Source organism: Hyla sarda, chromosome 3 (genome assembly GCF_029499605.1).
Source record: "Hyla sarda isolate aHylSar1 chromosome 3, aHylSar1.hap1, whole genome shotgun sequence".
NCBI lineage: Eukaryota > Metazoa > Chordata > Amphibia > Anura > Hylidae > Hyla > Hyla sarda.
This window is the reverse complement of record NC_079191.1, coordinates 208,054,762-208,075,059: the sequence shown is the minus strand read 5'-3', so window position 1 is coordinate 208,075,059 and position 20,298 is coordinate 208,054,762. Positions and strand designations below refer to the sequence as shown.

The window sequence follows — 20,298 nt, the reverse complement described above, 5'->3', positions numbered from 1 at the left end:
AGCCCCGCCCCCCTCCTCCCAGCCGTATACGGGAACCGTATTTAACAAAACGTGGTGTGAACCCAGCCTAATAGGGCCCTAATTCACATTACCAGAACTGCTTCCTAGTTAGATTGGATTTTATCTGTGCTGAGAAACCTTTATTTGCATTTAGGTGAAGGGAGAAGACACAGGTTACACAAGAGGGTGAATGTTAATTTCTTTAGGATTGTACAGACATGTTCATCCACACCTAAATTAATTGTTGGTTCATGTGTTTCCTCATTTGTTTTATTGTGTAGGATTATTGTTATTTTCCTTCTATTGTGCTCTTAGTTAAAATTTGGAGTGAGTAGCAGTGTAGAAAGTGATAGAACCTTTTATTTCATGATGGGGCCAATATAGATCCTTATTTTTAAAATGCCATAATAGCCTCTAATTTACACTTATCTGGCAGATGTTTTATACATTGTCAACTCCACAAAGTAATCCACAGTGATTTCAAATATATGCTATACAGTAATGGAAATCGTAACATCAACTTCAATTATAATGAACCATACCTTGTATTACAAATTCAGTTGGATTTGAATGGATTACCAAATGACTAAATGTAACCAAAAATGGTTTATTAGATTGATAGGTGTCATTGCTAACTGCCATTTTGGCATAAATAAGCATAATTTAACAAAGTGAGCGACTGAAAAAATATTTGGTGGCCATAGTGACAAATTATGAAATAATTTTTTTTTGATATATCTGTATAAAATCTTTCAAATTCTGTTTACCTGAAGGACATTTTTGGTCTTGTATGCCGAAACCATCATCAAAGTCCACCTTCTGTTAACTTTTGCAAATCTTCTTGCATCCCGTGGTAGTTCCTTATTGTTAAGAAGGAAAATGTAAGTTATTTGTCTGTAACTGAAATATAAATATGTTGTAAGGTCACTAGTTAAATGAGTAATGAACAATACAAAAGTGAAATTGTGATATTAAAATGAAAAAGAATTGATATTAAAATGAAAAAGAATATATTTTTTATATATTATGAAACCTGTACATTTTACCTGGATAATGTAACGAATAGAAGACACTGGACAGCACTCACCATCCAAGTGATCTTTATTTCCAAGCGTTCAGAAGCATCCGAAGTAGACCCAGGTGGAGGCGGGGAGCACAGCCGGGACAGACTGTTTCACGCAGTTAGCGCTTCCTCAAGCCGGTGTACACCGGCTTGAGGAAGTGCTAACTGCGTGAAACAGTCTGTCCCGGCTGTGCTCCCCGCCTCCACCTGGGTCTACTTCGGATGCTTCTGAACGCTTGGAAATAAAGATCACTTGGATGGTGAGTGCTGTCCCGTGTCTTCTAGTCGTTACATTGCCATTTTCCTTCCACGGACATTGCACCACCGCATATCCAGTCAGCAAGCTTACGCTGCTGCTTAATCCTACAGCGGACTCACCCTAGTTGCGTCAGTGCAGGACCTTACTGCTCTCCCCATAGTATTACCTGGATAATAGTAGGATTATTGTACACTTCCTCAAGATGCTGCCATAGCTCCTGTACATCAATCCACAGCTCCAAAACATCTCCCACACGCTTAAGTTTCTCTGCCCAGGTAGTTGCTTCCTCTCTTAGGGGATCAATTTCCTTTGAGGACAGCATCTGTGCAAGTAGCACTTGAGCATCTTCTAACTCTTCCAGTAAAATAAGGGACTCATCCTTTACCAACAAGACTTTGTTTTTGTAAGGTTTGAAGTTCAGGACCTACACATAAAATACCAGAAATGTAATTATAATAAAGATATAAAAAAAACTTTTTCTAAAAACTGTCAGGGATAATTTTTTTCCTGATGTGTCTTATTTTACTTTAGACTTTAGATTATGGAAGAAAACACTGTGGATGTTGTTCCACATAGGGGTTAAAGGGGTACTCTGGCTCTGAGACATCTTATCACCTGGGGACCCCCGCAATCTTGTATTCGCCACCCACCTGTTTGAGCTGCATGCCGCGATGCCAGCTCACAAACAGCCGAGTGGCGACCACCTGGCCAGAGTATCGTGACATCACGACTCCGCCCCCGTGTGACATCACCCCCCTGCTATGCAAGTCTATGGGAGGGGGCATGACACCGCCATCCGGCTGTTTGTGAGCTGGCACCGCGGCGTGCAGCTCAAACAGGTGGGTGGCGAATACAAGATTGCGGGGGTCCCTCCGCTGGGGAGTGAGACATCTTATCCCCTATGCTTTGGATAGGGGATAAGATGTCTCAGGGCCGGAGTACCCCTTTAAATCCATAATACCTTTTATCCTCTAGTTTCAATGCTCCATTTATTAATTCTTATATGTTTAATGGATGTCAAAACTGTGGAGAGTAATGCGAGTGCAGTCAGACATGAGGACATAGTCTACCATAAGAGGACATAGGCTTAAATTAGAGGGGCAAAGGTTTCTGCAGTAATATAAGGAAGTATTACTTTACTGAGAGAGTAGTGGATGCATGGAAAAGCCTTCCTGCAGAAGTGGTAGCTACAGATACAGTGAAGGAGTTTAAGCATGAATAGGATAGGCATTCATAGTATTCAGGATATTGGGAAGAATAGATGGGTCAGATCCATTACAATTTACCTTGGTAGCTAGAGACCTTTGTATTTTACAGCAGCTGTATACTTGATATTACATGTTTTTTTTTTGTTTTTTTTTATTTGCTATTAATAGAACACAAAGGTCTGACTTCCCTGGCCCCTTAGTAAAGTGCCCTCAGTAAAGGGCAGGAAGGGAAGCTAAATGTGATGGGTACATTGCATTCAGCTTTCTGACAACAGCAGAACAAATCTATGGAGCCTGTGAATGCACAAGAACAACCAGGATGTAAACAGGATTGCATAAGAAAGATCAAGAGAAGCGCCCTGAGTTCTCTTATGACATACATGCCCATTGTTATTGGGAAAGGGGGTCAGATATGGTGGATTAATTGCTGCATTGTACACGTGTGACATGGGAATGCACACTTTGTTGTAAATGAAGCTTGGCAGACTACTTCAGCATATGATTATGTAAAAAGTAGTCTGGCTGGAATACATCCTGGGAGAGGCAGTTTAATTTCAGTGCATAGGTGGAGCACCCAAACAATACATTGTAATGGGATAAAGCAGGGAAAATGAAAGGTAAATACAACATTGTTAAAAAATGTTAAAAAATTATACAACACTTACTGTAGACTGTGGCCTTCGGAAAGCGCCAAGCTCGAGAGTGAAGCGCACAGCCACACCCTTCTCCTGGCTATATCTAGGGATCAGTGGGGGTCTAGATATAGCCAGAAGAAGTGTGTGGCTGTGCCCTTCACTCCCCAGCTCGGCACTCGCTCTGCATTATAGTCCATGGAGCTAGTCTCCTGCAGTGAGTTGAAGCCCAACAAAGTCACACAGAGCCGGTCTTATACCTGTTATATCTAGGGATCAGTGGGGGTCTCAGTACTGAGCCTCTGACTGATCAAAACTTTCGATATGTTTGCGAGATGTCAAAAGTTTTTACAAATAACAGTAACAATATAATCTCTGCATCCAGCTTTGTCTGCTTCGCTTTAAATGCCCCAATGGGGTACGCTCTAACAATGAAGTCTAGTGTTATAGATAGAGGCTCACTGGGAACCCTCTTCATGGCTGTTTTTTTTATGATTTTAGCGTTTCAGAGATAACCATAGATTATTTTAATAAGGGAGTGTGCCTTTGTCTCAAGCTGCCCATGGTTTCGGCAGCTTGAAACCGATGACAGCTTCCCTTTAAATCAGTGGTTCTTAACCTGGGTTCGATCGAACCCCAGGGGTTCGGTGAGTCAGTCCCGGGGGTTCGGTGGGGGAGGTCGCAACAGGACAGGCAAACCAAGCAATTGCTTGGGGCCCCGAGCTGGCCTGGGGCCCCGAGCAGAGTCGGTGTTTGTCCGTCCTGTAGCGACGGGGCAATTTCCCCCATTACTATTAACTCCCTGCGTTTAAAAACGCAGGGCCCCTGGGACATAGCGCACGCCGGGATATCACTGACGTCCCGTGCGTGAGCCCATGGAAACGAAGGCACCCGGGACTGTAGGATAGAGAAGGAGGAAGACATGCGCTGGCCAGCTTGGTAAGTGACTAGCAGCGCCTCATCTTCAGTGCTCCAACCACCGGTCCCGAGACCTACTGCTATAGCCAGAGCGGTGGTCGGAGCACTGAAGTGGGCAGTACACAGGCATACAGCCTCCAGCCATACACTGTATATGGCTGGAGGCTGTATGTCTGTGGGGGAACACTGCCTGCCTAATGTGGGGGAACACTGCCTGCCTAATGTGGGGGAACTCTGCCTGCCTAATGTGGGGGAACACTGCCTGCCTAATGTGGGGGAACTCTGTCTGCCTAATGTGGGTGAACACTGCCTGCCTAATGTGGGGGAACACTGCCTGCCTAATGTGGGGGAACAGTGCCTGCCTAATGTGGGGAACACTGCCTGCCTAATGTGGGGGAACTCTGTCTGCCTAATGTGGGGGAACACTGCCTGCCTAATGTGGGGGAACACTGCCTGCCTAATGTGGGGGAACTCTGTCTGCCTAATGTGGGGGAACACTGCCTGCCTAATGTGGGGGAACACTGCCTGCCTAATGTGGGGGAACACTGCCTGCCTAATGTGGGGAACACTGCTTGCCTAATGTGGGGGAACACTGCCTGCCTAATGTGGGGGAACTCTGTCTGCCTAATGTGGGGGAACACTGCCTGCCTAATGTGGGGGAACATTGCCTGCCTAATGTGGGGGAACACTGCCTGCCTAATGTGGGGGAACTCTGTCTGCCTAATGTGGGGGAACACTGCCTGCCTAATGTGGGGGAACTCTGTCTGCCTAATGTGGGGGAACACTGCCTGCCTAATGTGGGGGAACACTGCCTGTCTGATGTGGGGGAACACTGCCTGCCTGATGTGGGGGAACACTGCCTGCCTGATGTGGGGGAACACTGCCTGCCTAATGTGGGGGAACACTGCCATTGTTGCGAAAATGACATGAGAGTGGCACTTGCCAAGGTAAAGCAGCGCATTACTGAACTGGTCTCTGAAAGACAACAGCAGAAGTCACACTGATTTGCAGTAAATACCGTATTTCTCGGGGTATACCACGCACCGGCCTATAACACGCACCCTCATTTTACCAAGGATAGTTGGGTAAAAAAAGTTTTTTACCCAAATATCCATGGTAAAATGAGGGTGCGTGTGTGCGCGTGTATACCCCGATATACCCCCAGGAAAGGCAGGGGGAGAGAGGCCGTCGCTGCCCGCTTCTCTCCCCCTGCCTTTCCTGGGGTCTAGAGCACTGCTGTCGGCCCTTTTCACCCCCTGGCTATCAGCGCCGCTGCCCGTTCTGTCCCCCTGACTATCGGTGCAGGCGCCGATAGCCAGGGAGAGAGAAGCGGCGCCGACAGCCAGGGGGAGAGAAGGGGCAGCGGCACCCATTGCCAGCGCCGCTGCCCCGTTGCCTCCCCCCATCCCCGGTGGCATAATTACCTGAGTCGGGTCCGCGCTGCTGCAGGCCTCCGGCGTGCGTCCCCTGCGTCGTTGCTATGCACGGCGCGGCGCACTGGCGTCATGCGCCGCGCCGTTCAGCGCATAGCAACAACGCCGGGGACGCACGCCGGAGGCCTGCAGCAGCGCGGACCCGACTCAGGTAATTATGCCACCGGGGATGGGGGGAGGCAACGGGGTAGCGGCGCCGGCAATGGGTGCCGCTGCCCCTTCTCTCCCCCTGGCTATCGGCGCCGGTACCGATAGTCAGGGGGACAGAACGGGCAGCGGCGCCGATAGCCAGGGGGTGAGAAGGGCCGGCAGTAGGGCTCTAGACCCCAGGGAAGGCAGGGGGAGAGAAGCGGGCAGCGACGGCCTCTCTCCCTCTGCCTTTCCTGGGGCGGTATCGGCGTATAACACGCACATAGACTTTAGGCTACAAATTTTAGCCTAAAAAGTGCGTGTTATACGCCGATAAATACGGTATTCATTATGTTTTTGTGTGAAAATCATGTTTTCATGGTTTGTTCTTTGTTCTTAATGGTTTTGTTCATTTTGTGCACCTATTTATAAATATATACTTAAATATATACCTCCTATGTTTTGAATTTGAAAAAAATCATATTTTATTTTTCCAATTAAGAAGGGGTTCTGTGAATGCGGATATGAAACTGGTGGGGTTCAGTACCTCCAACAAGGTTAAGAACCACTGCTTTAAATATTCATAAAATACCTGCTCACTCCATTCTTCCTCCACCTTTCTCATTTTAATTTCCAGTTCCATTTCCTTTCTTGCTGCATTTGCTATTGAAAGTAACTGCTTACGAAATCTGTTGTAAACACATCCAAAAAGGGAAAAAGGCAAATAAATATAAACTTATACAATTATTTGAAACTACATAGTCATATTTACTAGACCATAAAACAAACTGTATTTTATTTGACAGATAATTATGAAAAGGATAAAAAAAAAGTCGGCTGATATACGACTGGAAATAAAATATCGCCTTTTTTAAGGTGTGTTCAATTGGTGCTACTTTGGCTCTATTTGTATTCGCAAATTACTTGGGCTTTTTTGGGAATATTTTTAATTCACCCATTTTAGTTAACAAGATATCTAAAAAAGTAAGATGTCTAAAAGATGATTCTTCGGCAGGGGCCTGACGAAGCACCAAGAGGTGCAATACGGTTGTGGCCCGACGCCTGAATTCCCCCCGTAACATCCTCCGCCTCCCGCTGCCCCGTCGCCTGACCGCGATGTCTATTGTCTGAACTAACTCCCTCAGGATAGGGTGAGTCTCTTCTTTCTGTGGACTTTAATTTACAAATCTGTTTAACTTTCTAGAGCCAGTAGATATATAAAAAAGTTTTTTCCTGGAATACCCCTTTAAATTTTTCATAACTGGGGAATGTTTATTCTCATATATCTGAACTGAACAGCTGGGTAGATAAATGAACGCTGCCAAGTTAGACTAGAAAGCTTATGTATAAAAGAATAAAACCATTTACTTGAGTTAATGATCATCAAGTAACAGCATGTCAAGCTACAGGAAAATATGACATAATAAATTGTGCATTATATTGTCTATGTCATAAATTGTATAAGTATATTACACTGGGTGTGTAATTTCACAACAGTTTCACTGTATAAGCCTAAAAGGATTCTGGCTTTTCTGTAAGATGTAAAATATTTAGCCCATGATTCCGACTAGAGATGAGCGAACTTACAGTAAATTCAATTCGTCACGAACTTCTCGGCTCGGCAGTTGATGACTTATCCTGCGTAAATTAGTTCAGCGTTCAGGTGCTCCGGTGGGCTGGAAAAGGTGGATACGCTCCTAGGAAAGAGTCTCCTAGGACTGTATCCACCTTTTCCAGCCCACCGGAGCACCTGAAAGCTGAACTCATTTATGCAGGATAAGTCATCAACTGCCGAGCCGAGAAGTTCGTGACGAATCAAATTTACTGTAAGTTCACTCATCTCTAATTCCGACTACGAAGCATTATTTCCATCCATTCCTTATGTGGTCATCTTTCTCACTTGATTTCATAAATGAAGATGTGTTGACTAAAACTGACAGGACTTTCAGAATAAAACTTACCACATCATCTGTCATAAAACCTTAGTTATACAAGTCTAATCCCAATGTAAGGTTTTTTCATTTGGAATCAAGCCCAGACTGACAATCTTTCTAGTCGGACAGATTGCTAATGGGCCATTCTGATTGTCCTGGCCATGTTTATATTATAGATGGGGACAGCAGAGCTATGGAGAGGACCACCAGACCTGCTGTGGCTGCCGACAAACATTAATGTGAATGACAGGACAGGGACCTTGTGTGCAGAGGCTACCCATCCTGTCATTAAATATACTATAGTTCCACAATAATGCGCGCAAACCATCACCAGTCATATACATTGCACTGCATCTAGAATGATCCTATGTATATGTATTTAGCTGAACTTTGTAGTATATATTATACCGGAGAACATAGAGTTCATACAGCACTTCATATAAAAACTATAGTTTATTATAGATTTAAAACATGATTACAAAAAAAAACATATATATATATATATATATATATATATATATCATGCATGATTAGGGTACTTAAATGACAACATCTAAAATACAAATAAAGTGCACAGAGGTGCACTAAAAAATATTATTGTGATTGAATATAAGATATATTTATGTATCAGCTATTTGCACTTTCTCCTCTGTGCACTTCATTTGTATTCTGGATGTTGTCATTTAAAGGGGTACTCCACTGGAAAAAAAAACATTTTTTAAATTCAACTGGTGCCAGAAAGTTAAACAGATTTAAAAATCGTAATCTCTCCAGTACTTATCAGCTGCTGTATGCTCCACAGGAAGTTATTTTCTTTTTGAATTTATTTTCTGTCTGATCACAGTGCTCTCTGCTGACACCTCTGTCAGTGTCAGGAACTGTCCAGAGCAGGAGCAAATATCCATAGCAAACCTATCTTGCTCTGGACAGTTCCTGACATGGACAGAGGTGTCAGCAGAGAGCACTGTGGTCAGACAGAAAATAAATTAAAAAAGTAAAGAACTTCCTGTTGAGCATACAGCAGCTGATAAGTACTGGAAGGATTAAGATTTTTAAATAGAAGTAATTTACAAATCTGTTTAACTTCCTGACACCAGTTGATTAAAAAAAAAAACTTTTCCACCGGAGTACCCCTTTAAATAGCCAAATCATGCATGCTACTGTATATGTTTCTTTTTGTAATCATGTTTTAAATGTACAGGGTGGGCCATTTATATGAATACACCTTAATAAAATGGGAATGGTTGTGATATTAACTTCCTGTTTGTGGCACATTAGTATATGTGAGGGGGGAAACTTTTCAAGATGGGTGGTGACCATGGTGGCCATTTTGAAGTGGGCCATTTTGAATTCAACTTTTGTTTTTTCAATAGGAAGAGGGTCATGTGACACATCAAACTTATTGGGAATTTCACAAGAAAAACAATGATGTGCTTGGTTTTAACGTAACTTTATTCTTTCATGAGTTAATTACAAGTTTCTGACAACTTATAAAATGTGTTCAATGTGCTGCCTATTGTGTTGGATTGTCAATGCAACTCTATTCTCCCACTCTTCACACACTGATAGCAACACCACAGGAGAAATGCTAGCACAGGCTTCCAGTATCCGTATACACTGCTATATACTACTATATACACCACAGGAGAAATGCTAGCACAGGCTTCCAGTATCCGTATACACTGCTATATACTACTATATACACCGCAGGAGAAATGCTAGCACAGGCTTCCAGTATCCGTAGTGTCAGGTCCTGCACATCTCGTATCTTCACAGCATAGACAATTGCCTTCAGATGACCCCAAAGATAAAAGTCTAAGGGGGGTCAGATCGGGTCCACGATGACCAATCCACTTTCCAGGAAACTGAAGAAGAGGGTTGCCTTAACAATCCAACACAATGGGCAGCACATTGAACACATTTTATAAGTGGTCAGAAACTTGTAAATAACTCATGAAAGAATAAAGTTATGTTAAAACCAAGCACATCATTGTTTTTTTTGTAAAATTCCCAATAAGTTTGATGTGTCACATGACCCTCTTCCAATTGAAAAAAAAAATTGGATTCAAAATGTCCGACTTCAAAATGGCCGCCATGTTTTCCCCCCTCACATATACTAATGTGCCACAAACAGGAAGTTAATATCACCAACCATGCCCATTTTATTAAAGGGGTACTCCGCCCCTGGCATCTTATCCCCTATCCAAAGGATAGGGGATAAGATGTTAGATCGCCGCGGTCCCGCTGCTGGGGAGCCCGGGGATTGCTGCTGTGGCACCCCGCTATCATTACTGCGTAGAGCGAGTTCGTTCTGTGCGTAATGACGGGCGATACAGGGGCCGGAGCAGCGCGACGTCATGGCTCCGTCACTCATGACATCACGGCCCGTCCCCTTAATGCAAGTCTATGGCAGGGGGCGTGATGACTGCCACGCCCCCTTCCCATAGACTTGTATTGACGGGGGCGGGCCATGATGTCGGAGGGGCGGAGACGTGACGTAACGATGCTCCGGCCCCTGTATTGCCCGTCATTACATGCAGAGCGATCTCGCTCTGCGCAGTAATGATAGCGGGATGCTGCAGCAGCAATCCCCGGGGTCCCCAGCAGCGGGACCCCGGCAATCTGACATCTTATCCCCTATCCTTTGAATAGGGGATAAGATGTCTAGGGGCAGAGTACCCCTTTAAGGTGTATCCATATAAATGGCCCACCCTGTATAATAAAGTATTATTTTTATATGAAGTGCTGTATGAACTCTATGTTCTCTGGTACAATATCCATCCTGTAATTAGTAATTAACAATGTTTGTTGGGATGCCCTTCTGCAGCAGTGCCGCACACAATGTCCTCCCGCTAATAAAGTAATAGTAGTAACTATTTACTGTGTGAGCAGGAGAACACCTTTGTGTGCAGAGTGCAGGCTTGCACTCCATGCAGATTACACAAAGAACACACTGGCCCTCATTTACTATTGCAAACCCGACATGTTTTGTCGGATTGTGCACCAGATTCTGTTGCATTGCGCCAGAAATTCTGTCTGTGCCAGATTTTGCGCCAGAATTTGAGCCAGAATTGAAAAAACCCTGACTAACTCTCTATTTTGCTAAGAAAACCCGAAAAAGGGGCGTGACTGATGCAAAAAGGGGGCGTGGTCTCAGAAAAGGGGAGTGTTCCAGACATTTTCACAAAAAAACTACATATTTACTAAGTGGTGGTGGATTTAAGCTGAGGAAACCCCTACAGATCAGAGCATATATAAAAAAAAAAGCAAAGTGTAGGGAAATTTTTTTTTTTTTAGGGAATTAAAACCCAGAAAGAAACCTACACAACACTCTTAGTAAATAAGGGCCACTGTGTTGCTATCTCTGTATTGTACCACTTGCCTGAGCTAAGCCTCATTTCGTGTCCTTTGGTTGCTTCTCCCCCTGACAACCCACCTTCCTTTAGCTACAGGAGTTCACTATTGCTTGAGATAAGGGTCTTGCTTATTACTTTGTGGGGAGAGGGCTGGAGAAGTTCCTGCTTAAAGAGAAACTGACAGCATGTTCACCAATATACTGGGTTATAGCGAGTACGGGTGAAAAGAGGGATTACTAATACCTACAGTGGGGCAAAACAGTATTTTGTCAGCCACCAATTGTGCAAGTTCTCCCACTTAAAAAGATGTAATTTTTATTACAGGTATACCTCAACTATGAGAGACATAATGAGAAAAAAAAATCCATAAAATCACATTGTCTGTCTGATTTTTAAAGAATGTATTTGCAAATTATCGTGGAAAGTAAGTATTTGGTCAATAACAAAAGTTCATCTCAGCACTTTGTTTTATAGCCTTTGTTGGCAATGACAGAGGTCACATGTTTTCTGTAACTCTTCACAGGGTTTTCACACACTGTTGCTGGTATTTTGGCCCATTCCTCCATGCAGATCTCCTCTAGAGCAGTGATGTTTTAGGGCTGTCGCTGGGCAACACAGACTTTCAACTCCCTCCAAAGGTTTTTGTTACGCCGAGCGCTCCGGGTCCCCGCTCCTCCCCGGAGCGCTCGCTTCTCTCTCGCTACCGCAGCGCTCCGGGCAGCTCCACTGACCCGGTGCGCTGCGTTACCGTCTCCAGCCGGGATGCGATTCGCGATGCGGGTAGCGCCCGCTCGCGATGCGCATCCCGGCTCCCGTACCTGACTCGCTCTCCGTCTGTCCTGTCCCGGCGCGCGCGGCCCCGTTCCCTAGGGCGCGCGCGCGCCGGGTCTCTGCGATTTAAAGGGCCACTGCGCCGCTGATTGGCGCAGTGGTTCCAATTAGTGTGTTCACCTGTGCACTCCCTATTTATACCTCACTTCCCCTTCACTCCCTCGCCGGATCTTGTTGCCATTGTGCCAGTGAAAGCGTTTCCTTGTGTGTTCCTAGCCTGTGTTCCAGACCTCCTGCCGTTGCCCCTGACTACGATTCTTGCTGCCTGCCCCGACCTTCTGCTACGTCCGACCTTGCTTCTGTCTACTTCCTTGTACCGCGCCTATCTTCAGCAGTCAGAGAGGTTGAGCCGTTGCTAGTGGATACGACCTGGTCACTACCGCCGCAGCAAGACCATCCCACTTTGCGGCGGGCTCTGGTGAAAACCAGTAGTGACTTAGAACCGATCCACTAGCACGGTCCACGCCAATCCCTCTCTGGCACAGAGGATCCACTACCTGCCAGCCGGCATCGTGACAGTAGATCCGGCCATGGATCCCGCTGAAGTTCCTCTGCCAGTTGTCGCCGACCTCACCACGGTGGTCGCCCAGCAGTCACAACAGATAGCGCAACAAGGCCAACAGCTGTCTCAACTGACCGTGATGCTACAGCAGCTACTACCACAGCTTCAGCAATCATCTCCTCCGCCAGCTCCTGCACCTCCTCCGCAGCGAGTGGCCGCTTCTGGTCTACGACTATCCTTGCCGGATAAATTTGATGGGGACTCTAAATTCTGCCGTGGCTTTCTTTCCCAATGTTCCCTGCACTTGGAGATGATGTCGGACCAGTTCCCTACTGAAAGGTCTAAGGTGGCTTTCGTAGTCAGCCTTCTGTCTGGAAAAGCTCTGTCATGGGCCACACCGCTCTGGGACCGCAATGACCCCGTCACTGCCTCTATACACTCCTTCTTCTCAGAAATTCGAAGTGTCTTTGAGGAACCTGCCCGAGCCTCTTCTGCTGAGACTGCCCTGTTGAACCTGGTCCAGGGTAATTCTTCCGTTGGCGAGTACGCCGTACAATTCCGTACTCTTGCTTCAGAATTATCCTGGAATAATGAGGCCCTCTGCGCGACCTTTAAAAAAGGCCTATCCAGCAACATTAAAGATGTTCTGGCCGCACGAGAAATCCCTGCTAACCTACATGAACTCATCCATCTTGCCACTCGCATTGACATGCGTTTTTCCGAAAGGCGTCAGGAGCTCCGCCAGGATATGGACTTTGTTCGCACAAGACGTTTTTTCTCCCCGGCTCCTCTCTCCTCTGGTCCCCTGCAATCCGTTTCTGTGCCTCCCGCCGTGGAGGCTATGCAGGTCGACCGGTCTCGCCTGACACCTCAAGAGAGGACACGACGCCGCATGGAGAATCTCTGTCTGTACTGTGCCAGTACCGAACACTTCCTGAAGGATTGTCCTATCCGTCCTCCCCGCCTGGAAAGACGTACGCTGACTCCGCACAAGGGTGAGACAGTCCTTGATGTCTACTCTGCTTCTCCACGTCTTACTGTGCCTGTGCGGATATCTGCCTCTGCCTTCTCCTTCTCTACTATGGCCTTCTTGGATTCCGGATCTGCAGGAAATTTTATTTTGGCCTCTCTCGTCAACAGGTTCAACATCCCAGTGACCAGTCTCGCCAGACCCCTCTACATCAATTGTGTAAACAATGAAAGATTGGATTGTACCATACGTTTCCGCACGGAGCCCCTTCTAATGTGCATCGGACCTCATCACGAGAAGATTGAATTTTTGGTCCTCCCCAATTGCACTTCCGAAATCCTCCTTGGACTACCCTGGCTTCAACTCCATTCCCCAACCCTGGATTGGTCCACTGGGGAGATCAAGAGTTGGGGGCCCTCTTGTTTCAAGGACTGCCTAAAACCGGTTCCCAGTACCCCTTGCCGTGACTCTGTGGTTCCCCCTGTAACCGGTCTCCCTAAGGCCTATATGGACTTTGCGGATGTTTTTTGCAAAAAACAAGCTGAGACTCTACCTCCTCACAGGCCTTATGATTGTCCTATTGACCTCCTCCCGGGCACTACTCCACCCCGGGGCAGAATCTATCCTCTGTCCGCCCCAGAGACTCTTGCTATGTCGGAGTACATCCAGGAAAATTTAAAAAAAGGCTTTATCCGTAAATCCTCCTCTCCTGCCGGAGCCGGATTTTTCTTTGTGTCCAAAAAAGATGGCTCTCTACGCCCTTGCATTGACTACCGCGGTCTTAATAAAATCACGATAAAGAACCGCTACCCTCTACCCCTCATCTCTGAACTCTTTGATCGCCTCCAAGGTGCCCACATCTTTACCAAACTGGACTTAAGAGGTGCTTATAATCTCATCCGCATCAGAGAGGGGGATGAATGGAAAACGGCATTTAACACTAGAGATGGACACTTTGAGTATCTGGTCATGCCCTTTGGCCTGTGCAATGCCCCTGCTGTCTTCCAAGACTTTGTTAATGAAATTTTTCGTGATCTCTTATACTCCTGTGTTGTTGTATATCTGGACGATATCCTGATTTTTTCTGCCAATCTAGAAGAACACCGCCAGCATGTCCGTATGGTTCTTCAGAGACTTCGTGACAATCAACTTTATGCCAAGATAGAGAAATGTCTGTTTGAATGCCAATCTCTTCCTTTCGTAGGATACTTGGTCTCTGGCCAGGGACTACAAATGGATCCAGACAAACTCTCTGCCGTCTTAGATTGGCCACGCCCCTCCGGACTCCGTGCTATCCAATGTTTTTTGGGGTTCGCCAATTATTACAGGCAATTTATTCCACATTTTTCTACCGTTGTGGCCCCTATCGTGGCTTTAACCAAAAAAAATGCCAATCCCAAGTCTTGGCCTCCTCAAGCGGAAGACGCCTTTAAACGGCTCAAGTCTGCCTTTTCTTCGGCTCCCGTGCTCTCCAGACCTGACCCATCTAAACCCTTCCTATTGGAGGTTGATGCCTCCTCTGTAGGAGCTGGAGCGGTCCTTCTACAAAAAAATTCTTCCGGGCATGCTGTTACTTGTGGTTTTTTTTCTAGGACCTTCTCTCCGGCGGAGAGGAACTACTCCATCGGGGATCGAGAGCTTCTAGCCATTAAATTAGCACTTGAGGAATGGAGGCATCTGCTGGAGGGATCAAGATTTCCTGTTATTATTTACTCCGATCACAAGAACCTCTCCTATCTCCAGTCTGCCCAACGGCTGAATCCTCGCCAGGCCAGGTGGTCTCTGTTCTTTGCCCGATTTAATTTTGAAATTCACTTTCGGCCTGCCGATAAGAACATTAGGGCCGATGCTCTCTCTCGTTCCTCGGATGCCTCGGAAGTCGAACTCTCTCCGCAACACATCATTCCTCCTGACTGCCTGATCTCCACTTCTCCAGCCTCCATCAGGCAATCTCCTCCAGGAAAGACCTTCGTCTCTCCACGCCAACGCCTCGGAATCCTCAAATGGGGTCACTCCTCCCATCTCGCAGGTCATACAGGCATCAAGAAATCTGTGCAACTCATCTCTCGCTTCTATTGGTGGCCGACTCTGGAGACGGATGTCGTGGACTTTGTGCGAGCCTGCACTGTCTGTGCTCGGGATAAGACTCCTCGCCAGAAGCCCGCTGGTTTTCTTCATCCTCTGCCTGTCCCCGAACAGCCTTGGTCTCTGATTGGTATGGATTTTATTACAGACCTACCCCCATCCCGTGGCAACACTGTTGTTTGGGTGGTCGTTGATCGATTCTCCAAGATGGCACATTTCATCCCTCTTCCTGGTCTTCCTTCAGCGCCTCAGTTGGCTAAACAATTTTTTGTACACATTTTTCGTCTTCACGGGTTGCCCACACAAATAGTCTCGGATAGAGGCGTCCAATTCGTGTCAAAATTCTGGAGGGCTCTCTGTAAACAACTCAAGATTAAATTAAACTTTTCTTCTGCATATCATCCTCAATCCAATGGACAAGTAGAAAGAATTAACCAGGTCTTGGGTGATTATTTACGACATTTTGTTTCCTCCCGCCAGGATGATTGGGCAGATCTTCTACCATGGGCCGAATTCTCGTATAACTTTAGAGTCTCTGAATCTTCCTCCAAATCCCCATTTTTCGTGGTGTACGGCCGTCACCCTCTTCCCCCCCTCCCTACTCCCTTGCCCTCTGGTTTGCCCGCGGTAAATGAAGTGACTCGTGATCTTTCCACCATATGGAAAGAGACCCAAGTTTCTCTTTTACAGGCTTCATCTCGCATGAAAAAGTTTGCCGATAAGAAAAGAAGAGCTCCCCCCATTTTTGCTCCCGGAGACAAGGTATGGCTCTCCGCTAAATATGTCCGCTTTCGTGTCCCCAGTTACAAACTGGGTCCACGCTATCTTGGTCCCTTCAAAGTCTTGTGCCAAATTAATCCTGTCTCTTACAAACTTCTTCTTCCTCCTTCTCTCCGTATTCCTAATGCCTTTCATGTCTCTCTTCTTAAACCACTCATCATCAACCGTTTCTCTCCCAAATTAGTTTCTCCCACTCCTGTCTCCGGTTCTTCTGACGTCTTCTCAGTGAAAGAGATACTGGCCTCCAAGACAGTCAGAGGAAAAAAGTTCTTTTTGGTGGATTGGGAGGGCTGTGGACCTGAAGAGAGATCCTGGGAACCTGAGGACAACATCCTAGACAAAAGTCTGCTCCTCAGGTTCTCAGGCTCTAAGAAGAGGGGGAGACCCAAGGGGGGGGTACTGTTACGCCGAGCGCTCCGGGTCCCCGCTCCTCCCCGGAGCGCTCGCTTCTCTCTCGCTACCGCAGCGCTCCGGGCAGCTCCACTGACCCGGTGCGCTGCGTTACCGTCTCCAGCCGGGATGCGATTCGCGATGCGGGTAGCGCCCGCTCGCGATGCGCATCCCGGCTCCCGTACCTGACTCGCTCTCCGTCTGTCCTGTCCCGGCGCGCGCGGCCCCGTTCCCTAGGGCGCGCGCGCGCCGGGTCTCTGCGATTTAAAGGGCCACTGCGCCGCTGATTGGCGCAGTGGTTCCAATTAGTGTGTTCACCTGTGCACTCCCTATTTATACCTCACTTCCCCTTCACTCCCTCGCCGGATCTTGTTGCCATTGTGCCAGTGAAAGCGTTTCCTTGTGTGTTCCTAGCCTGTGTTCCAGACCTCCTGCCGTTGCCCCTGACTACGATTCTTGCTGCCTGCCCCGACCTTCTGCTACGTCCGACCTTGCTTCTGTCTACTCCCTTGTACCGCGCCTATCTTCAGCAGTCAGAGAGGTTGAGCCGTTGCTAGTGGATACGACCTGGTCACTACCGCCGCAGCAAGACCATCCCGCTTTGCGGCGGGCTCTGGTGAAAACCAGTAGTGACTTAGAACCGATCCACTAGCACGGTCCACGCCAATCCCTCTCTGGCACAGAGGATCCACTACCTGCCAGCCGGCATCGTGACAGTTTTCTATGGGGTTGAGATTTGGAGACTGGCTAGGCCACTCCAGGACCTTGAAATGCTTCTTACAAATCCACTCCTTCGTTGCCCGTGCGGTGTGTTTGGGATCATTGTCATTCTGAAAGACCCAGCCACGTTTCATCTTCAATGCCCTTTCTGATGGAAGGAGGTTTCCACTCAAAATCTCTCGATACATGGCCCCATTCATTCTTTCCTTTACATGGATCAGTCATCCTGGTCCATTTGCTGAAAAACAGCCCTAAAGCATGATGTTTCCACCCCCACGATTCACAGTAGGTATGGTGTTCTTTGGATGCAACTCAGTATTCTTTCTCCTCCAAACATGAGGAGTTGAGTTTTTACCAAAAAGTTCTACTTTTTCATCTGACCATAAGATTTTCTTCCAATCCTCTTCTGGATCATCCAAATGCTCTCTAGCAAATTTCAGAGGGGCCCGGACGTGTACTGACTTAACCTCTTAAGGACCACAGGTTTTACCGTTTTTGCACTTTCGTTTTTTCCTCATAACCTTCTAAAAATCCTAACTCTTTCAATTTTGCACCTACAGACTTATATTTTTTGCGCCACCAATTGTTCTGTGTAATGACATTAATCATTTCACCACAAAATTTACAGCAACCCCAGAAAAAAATATTTGTGGGGCAAAATTGGGGGAAAAAAAAGTCATTTTGTAACTTTTGATGTTTTCCGATTCTACGCAGTGCACTTTTCTGTAAAAATGACACCATATATTTTGTACAATGATACCCGATATATATAGGTTTTTCTTTATTTTTACTACTTAAAAAAATTATAACTACATGCAGCAAAATTTGTATGTTTAAAATTGTCCTCTTCTGACCCCTATAACTTTTTATTTTTCCATATACAGGGTGGTATGAGGGCTCATTTTTTTGCCATATGATCTGAAGTTTTCATTGGTATCATTTTTGTTTTGATGGGACTATTTGATAATTTTTTATATTTTTTTTTTAGAGTATAGAGTATACAAAGTGACCAAAAATACGCAATTTAGGATTTTGGATTTTTTTTACGTGTACACCCTTGACCGTGTGGTTTAATTAATGTTATATTTTTATAGTTCAGACATTTACACATGCGGTGATACCACATATGTTTATTTTTATTATGTTTTTATATTTTTATATGGAATTTGGGAGAAGGAGGGTGTTTTAAACTTTTAATAAGGAAGGGGTTAATGTGTGTGTGGTTTTTTTTTTTTTTACTTTTATAAAACTTATTATTTTTTTTTTTTTTACACTTTGTTAGTCCCCTTAGGGGACTTTTAGGAGAAATCATTAGATTCCTCATAAAGATCAATGTGGTTCCATAGAACCACATTGATCTGTGTGATCTGCGCTCCTGCTCCTGCCAGGCTTTATCAATGGGAGAGCCGGGACCTGCACGGAAGCAGAGGTAAGCCCTCCAGCAACCTCCACAGTGAATCACCCCCCGGTGATTGCGCTGCGGGGGGGGGGGGGGGGGGTTTCATCTACCCCACTGGACCACCAGGGAGCATTTACAGGGTTCTTTAGATGCCGCTGTCAACTTTGGCAGCAGCGATCTAAAGGGTTAATAGCCAGCTGCGGCGATCGCTGCATGTCGGCTATTAACGCCGGCCCTCAGCTACAAGAAACATCTGAGGGCTGACCGGTATGAGGCGGGCTCGAGTTGGGAGCCTGCACCATACCTGGTTAACGGCACATCTGGCAGGGGGACACGTCTGGCACTTCATGATTTGAGTCCCTGGCGGCATAGTGTGTTACTGATGGAAGCCTTGGTTACTTTGGTCCCAGCTCTCTGCAGGCCATTCACTAGGTCCCCCCATGCAGTTCTGGAGTTTTTGCTCACTGTTCTTGTGATCATTTTGACACTATGGGGTGAGATGCAGTCTTTCCAGCCTGGTGCAGGTCTACAATTTTCTGGTGTCCTTCAACACCTCTTTGGCCTTGGCCATAGTGGAGTTTGGAGTGTGACTGTTGGAACTTGTTATCAGTATAAAAGACACCTGTCCACAACCTCAAACAGCTGCCATTAATACAGGTAACGAGTGGAGGACAGAGGAGACTCTTAACCCCTTAAGGACTCAGCCCATTTTGGCCTTAAGGACTCAGACAATTACATTTTTACGTTTTCATTTTTTCCTCCTCGCCTTTTAAAAATCATAACTCTTTTATATTTTCATCCACAGACTAGTATGAGGGCTTGTTTTTTGCGCGACCAGTTGTCCTTTGTAATGACATAACTCATTATATCATAAAATGTATGGCGCAACCAAAAAACACTATTTTTGTGGGGAAATTAAAAAGAAAAACACAATTTTGCTAATTTTGGAAGGTTTTGTTTTCACTTCGTACAATTTATGGTAAAAATGACGTGTGTTCTTTATTCTGAGGGTCAATACGATTAAAATGATACCCATTATTATATACTTTTCTATTATTGTTGCGCTTAAAAAAAATCACAAACTTTTTAACCAAATTAGTACGTTTATAATCCCTTTATTTTGATGACCTCTAACTTTTTTATTTTTCCGTATAAGCAGCGGTATGGGGGCTAATTTTTTGCGCCATGATCTGTACTTTTTTTGATACCACATTTGCATATAAAAAACTTTTAATAAATTTTTTATAATTTTTTTTTAAATAAAATGTATTAAAAAAAGTAGCAATTTTGGACTTTTTTTTTCCGTTCACGCCGTTCACCGTACGGGATCATTAACATTTTATTTTAATAGTTCGAACATTTACGCACGCGTCGATACCAAATATGTCTATAAAAATTTTTTTTACGCTTTTTGGGGGTAAAATAGGAAAAAACGGACGTTTTACTTTTTTATTGGGGGAGGGGATTTTTCACTTTTTTTTACTTTTACATTTTTTTTTACACTTGAATAGTCCCCATAGGGGACTATTCATAGCAATACCATGATTGCTAATACTGATCTGTTCTATGTATAGGACATAGAACACATCAGTGTTATCGGTCATCTTCTGCTCTGGTCTGCTCAATCTCAGACCAGAGCAGGAGACGTCGGGAACCGGACGGAGGAAGGTGAGGGGACCTCCGTGCGGC

General features: G+C 45.7%; 1 protein-coding gene across 4 annotated transcripts in view; it reads right to left on the bottom strand.

The window, feature by feature from the left end:
- The window catches only part of LOC130362045 (uncharacterized), a 207,908-nt gene that overhangs the window by 107,017 nt on the left and 80,593 nt on the right, over nt 1-20,298 (bottom strand). For all 4 annotated transcript variants that reach the window (XM_056565942.1, XM_056565941.1, XM_056565944.1 and 1 more), the window contains exons 36-38: nt 6,235-6,331; nt 1,489-1,746; nt 768-860 (exon numbers count right to left, since the gene is read on the bottom strand). In XM_056565942.1, coding sequence (XP_056421917.1) covers nt 768-860; nt 1,489-1,746; nt 6,235-6,331 — 448 coding nt within the window. The remainder of the gene's footprint in view (nt 1-767; nt 861-1,488; nt 1,747-6,234; nt 6,332-20,298) is intronic.